We start from the raw sequence: 14,052 nt of genomic DNA, 5'->3' as shown, positions 1-14,052 counted from the left end.
ATAGTCGTTTCAACATTACTAGTTGTTTCAGTTGTTAACGAAACCAATTTTTCTTAAAATAAGAATTTCAGCATTGATCATTAACGATGACTGATAAAATTTATAAACGAGTTATTAATTATAACATTAAGCATTTTTATAACATCAAATATTGAAAATTATCGAACGTAAGAATTTTTCAAGTTTAATTATTATATAAAAGCTACAACTATGAGCAAGAAAGAATGCAATACTTGTCCTTATTGTTATATATGCAATAAATAAAATATATTTCATAGAAACATCTAATCCTATGCTCGAAATTCTCAAGAATGAAAATGCCAAAAAACCTATCACATCAAGAATGCTAAAATTATATCACTTTATTCTTTAGAAATAAAACTCTTTTAAAAAAAAAGCTAATAAATGTTAATCTAAAAGAAGAATTTTCCTATCTTTTTCTATCTTGAATTTTCAAAAATTATTTTTAGTGCCCCAATTAATATAAAATCGTATTCAATTAAAAACACGCGAATCTTATTTAACCCATTTCCAAGATCTTAAGTTGCAAAACTCGATTGAATATTATATTCTTCGACATTGTGGGCGATGGATGCAAGGGGAAAAAATGCAAATTAAATACACAGATTCTCGACACGCTCCAATTTTTTTCTCGTCCATCAATAATCGATCAAGGACACCCATATCCTATTGATGAGGTTGATAAGAATAATAGAAATCCCGTAGCAAAAGTGGACGACCTTGGACCATGCACCTTATTCCACAAGACGATTTATATGCTCGAAAATGTTAATGCTCTTTCATAATTATGCATGGGATCAGGGATCATTGGATACACGTATCTATAATGTAACAAGAAAGATGTTGCAAAGCATCTGATAAAAACTGATCTGGATTAATAAAAAAACTTTCTTTGCACAATCTTTCACTTATCCAGAATACATGTCTCCTTCTTATCCAAGGTTCATAGAAATTTCTCTTATGCAACGACGTTCGATAAACATACAATTTGATTGCAATTAAACTGGATTTTACGAGAGAATTATACTTTCAACGCGCTTTAATCAAGCTATGAATATGAAGAAATGTCGATTTTTTTAATGATCGCAATATTTATCCGTTTAAACGATCTTAGATAATATTAGCATATAAGGAGAAAGGAATATTTTTCTCTGAGTGGAGATTGGAGATCGAATTGTAATCTTTTATTAATGAAAATAAAAACATAACAACAATGAATTATTTTGAGTGATATCAATTGTGATGAAATTTTGTCACATGTATATTAATTGCATTTACTTTGTTTCATTGTTTTTATTAAGAGACTGCTGTATGTAGAGTTTGTTTGCTTTAACGATAATTCTTTTCAGAGAAAAAGTATTATAATTTGAAACGGATCGAATCGTTTCTCGCTTATTGATTTGGTAAAAAGAATTTACAAGATTTGTGGAGAAAAAAGAAATATTTGTACGTAATTATATTGATCTGATAAACCGCAAAGCGCAGAAACTTTCGCTGCAAACTTATTTTGCGCAGAATTTTAATTCGGCTTCGCGAATCATTATTATAACGTGTATCCGTGTAAACTTTCATTATTCAAGGTTCGCGGTCTTTTATTCTCGAGATAGAACAAAGACCCATTTTCCGCATTTTCACGAAAATTCTATAAAATGTATCTTACGCAACTATAATATAACATTCAAGTTTCGATTTAAGTATTATATTTTTGCAATATAATACTTTTTAGAGAATATAATCTTCTTCATCGTATTACCAGGATTATTTCTTAATTAGAAATTTCTTTCGGTTACAAAAGGATCATTAAATAAACTATTAAATAGATTTGAGAAATATATAAGCCAAACTAGAAGCCAAATTAATAAATTAATTTATTTTTCTTAATTAACGCATAAGACTTATTTGAAACATAAAACAATAGCAATTAATATCAAACTAACTTCAAGATAAACTATTTTTAACCACCTCATCCTTATTATCCTAATTATATGTTTATTATATAAAAATTTTAAATATAGAAAAATCTCAGAATCTCACGTGATATCCGAAATAAGCTACATAATATTTAAACGATGAAACAGATATTTGCATTTATATAATTGTACTTGTGAAAATACTGATAATCAGTCACTTAAACAATCGAGTTCAAATATTCTTTTATCTTTTTCATTGCTTAATCCAGTATATAATCTATTATTTTTTTTTTATTATTATCGAACCCCTTACTTGACGAAACGAAATCCGCTGACCTCATCCTGCTGCTTCTTCTTTTCGCGTTGCGATTCGATTGCGCAAAACCGAGCAAGGAATACGAAATGCCGTAAGACGGGAAGCAACGCCTGTAATAGATGTGTAATTTAGATTAAGGATGGTATGATGTGCATTAACTTTCAGCGAGATCAGACCGTCCTTTCCTCCTCGAATCCTTCATCAACGAACAGATCGCATAATAATAAAATATTTCCAGGCCGATTGCGTGTTTGCAATAGTTACAAAAAGATAGAATCGATAACGGCTGTGCTATTTTTCGATTCGAGATACGGTTAAAAGATTTACCAACCGAGTTTCTATCTTGCGTTAATCCGTCGAGAATCAAAGCATGAAATCGAATTTAAGAATTGATGAAATTTGAGGAATAATCGAAGATTTCATTATCGATCAAAAGAATTTTGGAATCTATATGTATAATATGTATTTCGTAGAATTTGAATTAAGATGGAATTAGATCGAAGCTATGCCTATTTTAAAATGATAAATCTGTTAAAGTTATTATCTTATTAGAGAAAATTTCGATATGATTCCTGGAAAATGATTTTAAATTTTTTTAATATATTTGGTTTATTGAATAATTTGGTAAAAAGTATTGGTAAAAGCAGATTTATCCTTCGTTATTTTTCTAAAGCTTCTAGAAAATTGGAATAAAGAAGATTTTAATTGTTATTTAACACCATATTATGTAACACGAAAGTAAATAAACAGACAAATAAACTAAATTTTCTCACTAATTAAACAAAAATGGAAATAAATCTTGGTAATAGTATAAGTTACGATGACCCATTTTTTACCATTAATGAAACATTATTATTTGCTAGGAATAAGTGCTTTTTACCACTATGAAAGTCGGTCATTCAAGAGTTATTTTCAGCCGATTGCATTCGTGTTCGAAATATCGTGCATCTGTTCAGCAAACTTCTAAATGCCAAATGTGTTTAATCAAAATTTTTGAAATAGAGTTCAAGTGTTAAAATATTTGCATAATCACGTATCTTTTTCCATAAATCCATAAAATTCCTAATTGAGAATATTTAATTATCGAACACGAAATACCATGAATCACGATTCGAATCGAATTAATTAACCTAAGGTAATTAACGTGTGATTAATCGCATTAAACGGACTGGTAATACACGTGATACCGTATCGAAATTTAGAACAGATAATCCTACAAAATGCGCACTCTCTGCAACGTATAAAGTTTATTAAACGATTGATACCTGAGCGCTTTGTATAACGGGTGAACAGAATAGAATTTACTTATTCTTTGTGAATTTTTTTAGAGAAATAACAGGATGAACGTAAATTAATTTTTAATTAAAAAATTGGAGGACAAATATATTTTTAATTAGTCAAAATTCTGCTTATAGTAAATAGCATAGATAAATTTGAAGATATATCTACAAATAAATTGAAAAATTTATGAAACTATCAGATATCTTTTCACTTTTTTCTTTAAAGTATTAAAATGTTTGATAAGGCAATAATCGATAAGAAATAACATTGAAGGTATTAGTTCTAAAAATATAGATATATCTCTCTGTAATAAATATATATTTATATAATATCATTTGTACCAAAATAAATTTTCTATAAAAATACAATTCGATTACATTTACTTTATAAATGTGAAATGATCATCATTATGATATAAGAATTCAACACAATAATATTTCAGATTTACGATTTATAATAATAACTTTCACTCTTAATATGTATAAATATTCATCAGCGAAAAATAACTTAATAGAATTCTCGAGAGCAACTTTCAAAAATTTTACTCTCAAATATATTCGCATCCTTATTTCTAGATATCTTATTTTAAGATGCATACAATTGAGAGAAAAATTCTCGAGAATCATTTCGAAATGAATACCACTATCAATTCGAAAATATATCTATTTTATACAAAAAATAATTCTCGATCAATTCTCTCAAATCATTATCATTTACTCGTTCTAATCCTCATTAGTTATCCCTAATTGACTTAATCCAATAAATCGAAAGACCTATCGAGACCAAAGAAATACAAAACTCCATTCCAATCATATTTTCCATCCACTTCAATAACGATAAAACCACTATTCCATAACACGCATAATCGTATCCGGTTTGAATCCTATCCTATCAACCATTCAACAATCCAACAGACTGTGCAAACTACCTATCATTCATCACGTGAAAATACTCAGCAGTTGTAAAATTTACGATCACCCGTTGTATTATTCGCAAGCGAGAGACCAGCGCACGACTAGGCGTGGTCCACACGAACCTGCACCTCTCTTTTCTTCCTTTCTTTTCTTCCTCTGTATCCATTTCTGTTCTGTATCTCTCCGCTATCGAGCCGCTTCAACCACGGAATTCGAGCACGTAACACAATACACCGTTCATATGATTTTCGGTGAAAATTTCGTTGCAAACTCGCTCTAATAATGGAACGAAATAATAATGCGGGAAACAAGTTAACAAGAAAAATATTTCATCTGTGTCTCGAAAATAATTTGGAAATAATTACGAAAGAGAATTAGAGGATAAAGTATTGTTGGATTAGAGAAAATTTTGATCGATGAATTTGTTTATGCTGATGATGTAATTAGTTCGATACGCATCGAGTAATTATAAATTTAATATAACGTGACAGAAAAAAATCTATTTTGTGGGAATGAAATAATGATCGTAAGATTTATCTCTTTTAATTAAAAATGTTTGAATTTAAGAACAAACGACTATGAGATTCAAGAATGTACATATGTTTTGTTTGGAAGGAATTTTCTGAAAGGAATACGAACCTGATTAGTTATTTTCCATATTTACTGTTATTTTTATGTTTGCTCAAAGAATTTCATATTCATGCTATACTTTAAATGTTTCGATAATTAAAAGAATCGAATTTTGTAATGTTCGAGCCTTAAGAAATAACGATCTATTCGAGTTTAATCTTAAAGAGAATGTGGTAATTTAATAGTATTATAATGAGAAATTTGAGATATAATCAATATATGGAGTAACTAAAATAATTGAAATTTGTTATTTAAAGTTTAGAGTATTTGTAATGATTATCTATTGGAGAAAGATATAAGATTCTGATGAAACTTTGGTCAAATTAAATTCTGACAAATAAAAATGAATGAATGGATACACTTCCCTTTTCCCTTTCCTCCACAAGTGACCTAGCAAATGCATCTAGCGCAATGTTGGATCATTATTAAAACTTTCCAATCTTCGACACGTGGCTAGATATTTATGAGTTACATGAACGATGAAAGGATTCGTGGCGGTCATTTTTTCAATCAAAAAACACGTTTCGATAACCTTTGCGGTGAAGGAATCAAAGAACGTTCAAGATGATCGTCGTTCGCCATAATTGCATCGCGTATAACATCGAGAATCGGTTCAAGGATTAGAAGATATCAATCTTTATCTCTTCATTTTATAGCGTTCATCATTTTTAATATGCATGTCAAATTAAAATGAAAAAAAGTTTAAATTCTTTTTATATAAATTAAATATAAATGTAAAGCATTTAAGAAAAGAATAAAAAAGAGAGAATATAATAAAAAGATATATTACAACTTTATAATAATAATAAAAAATTAAGAATAGAATTTTAATTATATAAATAATAAATTAATTATATACATAAGTATTATATATGAATTTTCAATCATAAATTGAAAGGAAAAGTTATGTATTTAACTGTAATTTCTAAACAAGTATCATAACTACTTCTTAAGTCAGAAGACTATTACTTTCCACATTGCCTCCTACGCTTCGTATACATACTTCGAATTAAATTTCCATTAAATAGATCTGACATAACTATTACAGTAAAAACGTGAAGTTTACTGACATTTCGCTAGACATTTCTTACTTTCTTCTTATTATGTAATTTTCCGTAAATAAATAAAATAGCTCAAAGAAACAATTTCCAAATCATTTAATCAGAAAAATATATCAAGAAAAATATATTTCATTCAAAATTCAATAACGAATAAAATTAAACAAATCAAACACAAAATCTTTCGTGAAATATACATAACAGATCGATTTATATATATTTTTTTTTCTCGACGAAATGGAAGGAAAATAAGAATAAACTTAATCTCCATTAACACTAATTTTATGGAAAGTAAATTCGTCTATTCAAGTCGCTTTCTATCGAGAAACGAACGTCACGTTCCTATCTCTTTAACTAATAATAATTAACTTCTTTCCCCTTTACAATTCTCTAGTCTCGATCTCTTCTCGATCCCGTTCGATCATTTTCTACGTTCGACTAATTTCTAAATAACAGTTTACCAGTCGTGCACGAAAGTTTGTAGCACCAAACACGAGCGTTACAGTGAAAACTGCCAACTTCCTATCGCGATTTACCAACACCTTGCGATTTTTCCGATCATTTTCACGATTTCTTTGTAACGATATCCTTGCTAAATCGCGTGACACGATTAAGTCGACGCTTCACACGAGATCAACGCTTTGAAGATCAACGAAGATAGATGAAGATGCGACTTAACGACAGTAAGAAAGGAAACGCGTAACATTCTCGATAAAACCTGAGAGGATTTCCTTTTTCAAACGAAAATAGTCCTCGTAATAGAGGATTTTTTTTTTTACAAATAACTCGCTTCCTCGATCGTTAATTGTCCGTGTGTATTTACAAGATTCGATTACGAGACGTTATTCAAATTATAAGGATTAATCCGTTCCAGCGGCGCGATAGCCTTCGTGGACAATGAAAGAAGAAAAAATGAATTAAAACCGCCATCATACCAAACATTGTACGCCCGCAACACGGTATCCTTGACACGGAATTGAGACACTCTTGGTTTTGAAGAGAAAAATCGCGATTGATTGGAAAATACTAAGATAAAATTATAAAATATGTAATTTGATCGAAAAATTTTTTTTTTGATGAGTATAATATACGCTACCTTGAATTTTTTTAATCAAAATGAAAGGAAAAAAGTATTGTATATGATATTGTATATTGTAACGAATATTGTAATAAATATGTTTTGTGATTTGAATGGAAGGAATAATGAATGACTTCATTTTATGAATATATCTCACTAAGCGATGGTATAATTTAATAAATGAACTTACTTAAACACTTAAAACTATATTCAAAGTACTCTATCTATCGAATCAATGTCGAAACGTTTAAAAAGTTGCATTAAAAGTTATAGTCTCAACTAAACCGTGAATAATTTTCAGAATAATTTGAAGTTTCACGAAGTAATTGACCATCTCTGTTTAACAACTACGAAATAATCAAGACTTTCGTGAATACATTCGATAAAAAATATAATTTTATTGTGAAATCTTTCTTTCATGTTTATTTTAGAATGTAATTACCTATAATAAAATTTTAACAGATTATTTTTATTATGTAACAAAATGTGTTCGTAATGTGTGATTTCATATATTTCAACGAGAAAATAAATATTACCATTAATAAAAATGAAAGTATAGAATAAAAGTAACCAAAAATATTGATCGTGTGTTGAGATATCATTAATTTTAATTTTTTTGCTCCCATCTAAATGAAATCTTTCAGAAACAGTTAAACCTTTTCAAGATAATTATCCACTTACCTGACTACGTTCACGAAGACCTTCGGTTGTGACGAAAAGCAGCAGCACCACCAATGCAACCACCGTCGTACACCACGAAAATCTCCCCACCATTCTGCAATAATAAAAAATAAATATATTAAGTAACATCAAAAAAATTAAAAAAAAAATGAAAAAAAAGTTGTTTTTTCAAATTATTTTCATTCGTTTTGAATATTTCAATCGTTGAAAATTTTGAGGAAAATTTAAAGACAATAAGTATATTTTCAATGAACCAATGCATCATTTATTTCAATGGTTTTTTATGTTAACTACTTTCTGCTTTCTACTTTTTCAATTATGATTTCTTTCAAATAGTTTATGCCTATCTATTTTCTCTCATTTAAACGAAATAAATATAAATTAATAAATATAAATAAAATTTAAATAAATATAAATTATAATGGAGGTTGTACTATATTCTAATTAACATTCAATATTCGAGAAAAACGTTCCTGATAAGTATTTTTTACAAAATAAAATATAATCAAGTAAAAATTTTCCAAATAATACCATAGAAAATAAAAAATTAACAATTTTTCGATCAAAACAATCCTAAATATGTCATCATCTTTTTCTTTCAGATCACTCTATACGTAAGACTACTTAATGCATGCATGTGTGAAAGTCAAGAACCACCTTCTCCATTTAAATCTACTTTTACTCGTATTATCCTCAGCCTGTTAACCGGCGCGTATAATTCTCAACGACTATACCATAACATGACCGAGCATCTATGAGATCGCAAGTTTAAGTACAATTATATATGTTTCCCAATTTTCGCGTATCGATCCCAAAAAAGATATACTTTCTCAAAATTACCTCTGATATTAAATTATATCCGACGTATCTTTGTCTCGGATCCGATTATTTTTACATCGTCAAGGATGAATACCCAATTATCCACTTTGTTTCTATATCAAAAAGATCGATCGAACCCTTATTTTTATCTCGCTATGTTGTGCCACAACGCCTTCGTCTCTCTATTTATTCCATTAAAAATAACACCAGTTGACACCCTGTCATTTAATAATACCGAGATCGATTATTATTCCCTTATATTCTGAGAAAATGTTAATTAAGCTTCAATCAATTCGCGTTTGCACACAACGGTTGAGAAAAGTACATAACATGCATATTTTATCATTTTATTATATTTCATCTTCGTTAATATATCAATCATACTTTCATACACCACTATTATAATTGATAATATGAAAGTACGATCGATATGAAAGTGAAATCTTATAGAATCTGATAAAAAGATATTTTTACTCGAGAACGAGAGTATTAAGTTTACAAGTAGTCCCTGTAAATGTAAACATCGCGTTGATCTGTTTAATTGGACTGATAATTGCAAATAATTTCGTTATGTCTGAAAAAAAGAAGAAAAAAATAAGAAAGAGGCGAAGGTTCGTTTCATGCCCATAGCTCTTGTTGCCCCACCCTGTATATTTAATGGAAACCTGAATCGCTTTCCATATAGGTTTTATAAAAACTGTATCAATTTCCAGAAATAGTCTCATTATTCTCCTCTTTATTAAAATGTTCTTCTTTGAATTTTTATATTCGAACCATTCACAATATCTTTTCTATTTGAGAAATAATATATTTTTTTCTCGATAAAAAGATGTATATCTTCAATTATGATTTTAAATTATAATTTTCATGGAGAAATCTTGCTCCATTAAAAAGTTTGAAATAAGAATATTTTTCTTGATTTACTTGGGGGTAAGGAAAAGATTGTTCAAAGGAAATAATTTTAATGGCAGAAAAAAAAAATTTCTCTTGAGATTCTCAATCGTTCTAGAAAATCGGAAATAATAACGATACTGAAGATTTTTGCGCTCAAATAAACCTTTTACTAATGATATAACTTTTGCTAAATAAAAACTTTTCAATCTTCTCCGCATCGCAAATTTTTAATTAATTATTTATACAAGACATGGACACTAGTTAGATTTATTTATTAATTTACCTAACTTTCATAATCAAGTTATTAATCAATATCCAGACATCTTTCAACTTTATCTTTATACTTGTCATCAATTTATTATTTTAATATTACTTATTTTATTACAGAATTATTTAGATCAAATTAAAAATTACATCATGATTACATGATATTAAAAAAGATTGAATACATAATTTTCAGTTTAACATAATTGATAGAATTATCGATGGTCTAATTTAATGTAAAAAATAAAAAATCGGTTTGAAAATGTTTAGAATTTGACGAATCTATCGGCAGATCTATCGAGGTCGTCTCAAATATGCGGCCAATCGTGAAGATCGTGAGTTCTTTCGATTCTCTTTCCTCTGTTGGCACGAAGATCAACGAGGAGAGGAGGAAGATCAAGATCAACCATGGATCATCGACCGTACTCGAAATACCGTTAGACTCAACTGCGTTACGATTCATTAATGAAATTCATTCAACTTCTCCTTGATCGTTTTCCAACATAAATTTTTTTTTTAATATTCGTTACTCAATTTTTACAATTTTTCTCACTTCTATGTATATAATCAAAGTATGTCTTGTTTAAATAATTAAAAATGGATTAATTCGATAAAATGTAATGTAAAAGTATTTGATAAAATTTCTAATAAAATTAAAATTTATAATATTAAGAATGGAGAGATGATTCAATAAAATATATGAAAAAAGAAATATTTTCAATAATTTCTAATAAAATAAAAATAAAATAAAAATCTTTATATCAAAGATTTAAATCCGGTTGGACGAGTTTTATGTGCAATTAAATCGCACGTTTACAGAATTAATTATGAATTCATAGAATTCATAGAAAAAGAAGATTCGTTAATTCGTTCATAATTTATTACGAATTCATGTTAAAAACATTCTCGAGAGAACAGTGCTCCAGACTCTGATTCCTTTCCACGATCGTTCGTGCGCACGAATCTGTTACGCGCCAATCGAAAGTAAATTCTGCACAACGGTATATGCAATTGCATGTATCAGGTTTTGCCCGCGATTGTAAAGCATATTCCGTAGAGACTTATTCAATAGAAAGCGAAAATCATTGTAAAATTTCGTCGATCGGACAAAATTATCGAAATATTTTTTAATAAAATAGAAAAAATCGTAAAAAAAAAATTTTCCATTTTGAAATCTTTTTGATCATTCCTCTTATAAAGTAATAATAAAACGAATATCATATAGCAAATATTATAAAAAGAATTATTGTAAAACTATTAAAGATTTCCATATTCTGATCTTTATAATCATAATATAAATTATCGATGATTTATTGCGTTATTTTCATTGAATCATTCTTATTGAAATATCTTATATCAAGCAATATCTTATATCAAGTATAATATTACTTTTTCAACAAAACATCGAAAATTATAAAAGTAAACAATACGAGTTTCTTCTTCTATAATTTTCATCTTAAACTTAATGTTTGCTTTCAATTTTTAAAAAATTTTTAAAAAACATCAAAAGAGAATGCAAGAACAAGGAAAACAAATTTCTCCAAAACACATTGCTCGTGCATCTCGAGCTCAATTTTCAGCATTATTATTCGATTTAAAATCGCGTGACGAGCTCGAGGAACAGTCCACCGATCATCGTCACAGAAAAAATATCATTTCGGCACGGATAGCTCGGGTAACCGAGTTTTACGTAAGAAACACCAGGAACATCTGGAAGTTTGAGCGCGTGAAAGTGGACTACCAAGTTACAGGCAACGGTCAGTTAATTCCGCGGCCGGTCGGTTAATATTCTCTGCAATTCCAGCCAGTTCCTCTATAACGATCACGGAACTTCTAACACCGACATTTTTTTTTCTTCTAATTATCAACTTTTATCGGGTTTTTCCATTATGTGGTCTCCATCTCGGAAAAATGATAAATTTTATAATAATTTTTTCCTTTAAACGCAATCGATTCGTTTTAATTTTCGACGTTCAATGACGAAACAAACCGAGGTATTTCCTAATGACTCAATGCGCGTATTAAATGATTCTACAAGCGGTTTAAGGACGATCGACCACTCGAAGATGGTTTCCATACGCGTATAAACGATCATGGAAACCGACTGTGACGAAAAGAAAAAGAAACGTAATCTAAGTAGATTCATCTATTTTTCCTCAGTTGAAATGAACGACCTTGCAAAGTTTCAATAAGCGACTCATGCTTTTCCCATGCCGAGACAAAAGAGTTGAATTGTTCCGGTCGCACTTGAGCCCACTCACCTTGCGGCTTCTTAGACCAGCCTGATCCAATGTTTCATTTCAGTTCACCTGGCCTGTCACGGATCCTCCTACACCCTCCCTTTCTTTTCTATCACAGGTTATTCAATCACAAGGATCACGATATTATTATTATTACTATTATATAGTTTACCGACTCGGAACTATGGTTTTAAACGATTTCGAGGAACGAGTTAGAAAAATTAATTATCCGTTATATTTATTTTATATACAATTACGATTTTTTGCACATTCGATCCGGAAAAGTCGTCTCGATGATCACTGAGAACAACCGAGATCGAACGATTAACGACGATTGTATTCACGGCGATTGTACGTATGCACATGCGACTCAGATCAGGTGAGATTGAAACGATCGACGCGCATCTTCGCGAGAGATATATATGCACACCGGGTGTTATACTCGGCGGACGTTAGTCGGCGGAAAGCTCGGAGACAAATGGAAGTCGATCGAACGACTGCCGTGTCAAAAAACCTGGCTCTAAATGGGGGAGAAAAAAAAGTGTTCGCTCGACCATTTTCCCTTTCGCCCGACTCCACGCCACCACCACCGCCACCACCACACCACCCAACAACGTTCCTGCACTCTGCGTGCTATACGCTGCCCCTACCCTGGTGCACAGGTACCTCGAAAGCATCCCCTCCCGCGACAAGCCGCCTCGTTCCTCTTACTGACTGATAGCCACTTCGATATGCGTGATTTCCTGCGATCTGAGATTGTGTGTTAACGCGGATACGCGTAGCCCTTGGTCATATTGAATTAAAGTAAAAATTTGTAACTTTTTTTCTTTTTTTTAATTGTTTTCTTATTTTATTTAATTTTGATTTTAAACGAAAGAAATTCGATATGCGTGATTTTCAATGTATTAATGAGGATGCATGTGTGATTTCTCATTTATCTTGTTATATAGAAGGTACTTTTTCTAGATATGTGGGTAAGTAGATCGGTTTTTATATTTAAAAACTTTGTCAGAAGCAAACTAGTTAATTTTTTCTCTTATGTTTTTTTTTCTTATTTACATAATTCTAAAATTTATTTTTATATGTAATCAAGTAATTCATGTATTTAAATAAAACCTAGATAAATAAAGTTAGATAATATAATATGCTTTTTTGCTCACTTCATATTTATTTTATAAAAAAAATTAGAAAGTATGGCAAATGAATATATAAAAGAAAATTTAAATTTTTATGCAAGAGATATGTACAACGATTATTTAAATGATTTGTAACTTAAACAATTGATATATTGTAGAGATGACATATTTATAATTTTAAAAAATGACTTTAATTATCATTTGAACAAAACGATATTATATAAATATAAATATATTACGCTGTTGTAATATTTTATTCAAATGAAAATGAACTACAACAACGATCATGTCATATTTAATAACAGCTGTATTTTTATGTAAAAATATATCCTTCATTAAACATTTTTAAAACAAAATATATTTTTCAAAATAAAATATGTAGAATTATTTTGATAAACTATATATACGTTAACAAAATATGTCAAGAAGACACAAATTTTTTAATGTGAAAGAAAAGTATGAAAATTTTTTATGTTCTTTTAACTTTATGAAATAAAAAAGAATTAGAATTTTAATTGAATTATTTATAATCAAATTATTTCTAATTACGAGATAATTATTAATATTATATCAAATATTTATCACATCATATTGATGTCGAAATAAAATATGTATTTCTTTCTTAATCTATTTATTAGAAGATACTTGCAACATCTACTTTTTCTCCATCTTTTCTATTTTGCAAAATGTAACACAGTTATTCAATGAATCGATAGATAACTTTTATATAACTTGATGATCTAGAAATCTTATCCACGTATACCTTGATCCACTAATGACACAATCTAATCTAATTTACATGATAGTTTA

General features: G+C 29.1%; 1 protein-coding gene across 10 annotated transcripts in view; it reads right to left on the bottom strand.

Moving 5' to 3' along the window:
• LOC107996809 (serine-rich adhesin for platelets) overlaps positions 1 to 12,731 on the bottom strand; it is a 51,283-nt gene extending 38,552 nt beyond the window's left edge. For all 10 annotated transcript variants that reach the window (XM_017055053.3, XM_028666188.2, XM_017055058.3 and 7 more), the window contains exons 1-2: positions 12,128 to 12,731; positions 7,890 to 7,983 (exon numbers count right to left, since the gene is read on the bottom strand). In XM_017055053.3, coding sequence (XP_016910542.2) covers positions 7,890 to 7,982 — 93 coding nt within the window. In that variant the 5' untranslated portion in view covers position 7,983; positions 12,128 to 12,731. The remainder of the gene's footprint in view (positions 1 to 7,889; positions 7,984 to 12,127) is intronic.
• Positions 12,732 to 14,052: the final 1,321 nt, after the last annotated feature.

Source organism: Apis cerana, linkage group LG2 (genome assembly GCF_029169275.1).
Source record: "Apis cerana isolate GH-2021 linkage group LG2, AcerK_1.0, whole genome shotgun sequence".
Lineage (NCBI taxonomy): Eukaryota > Metazoa > Arthropoda > Insecta > Hymenoptera > Apidae > Apis > Apis cerana.
This window is presented reverse-complemented; position numbering and strand designations above follow the sequence as displayed.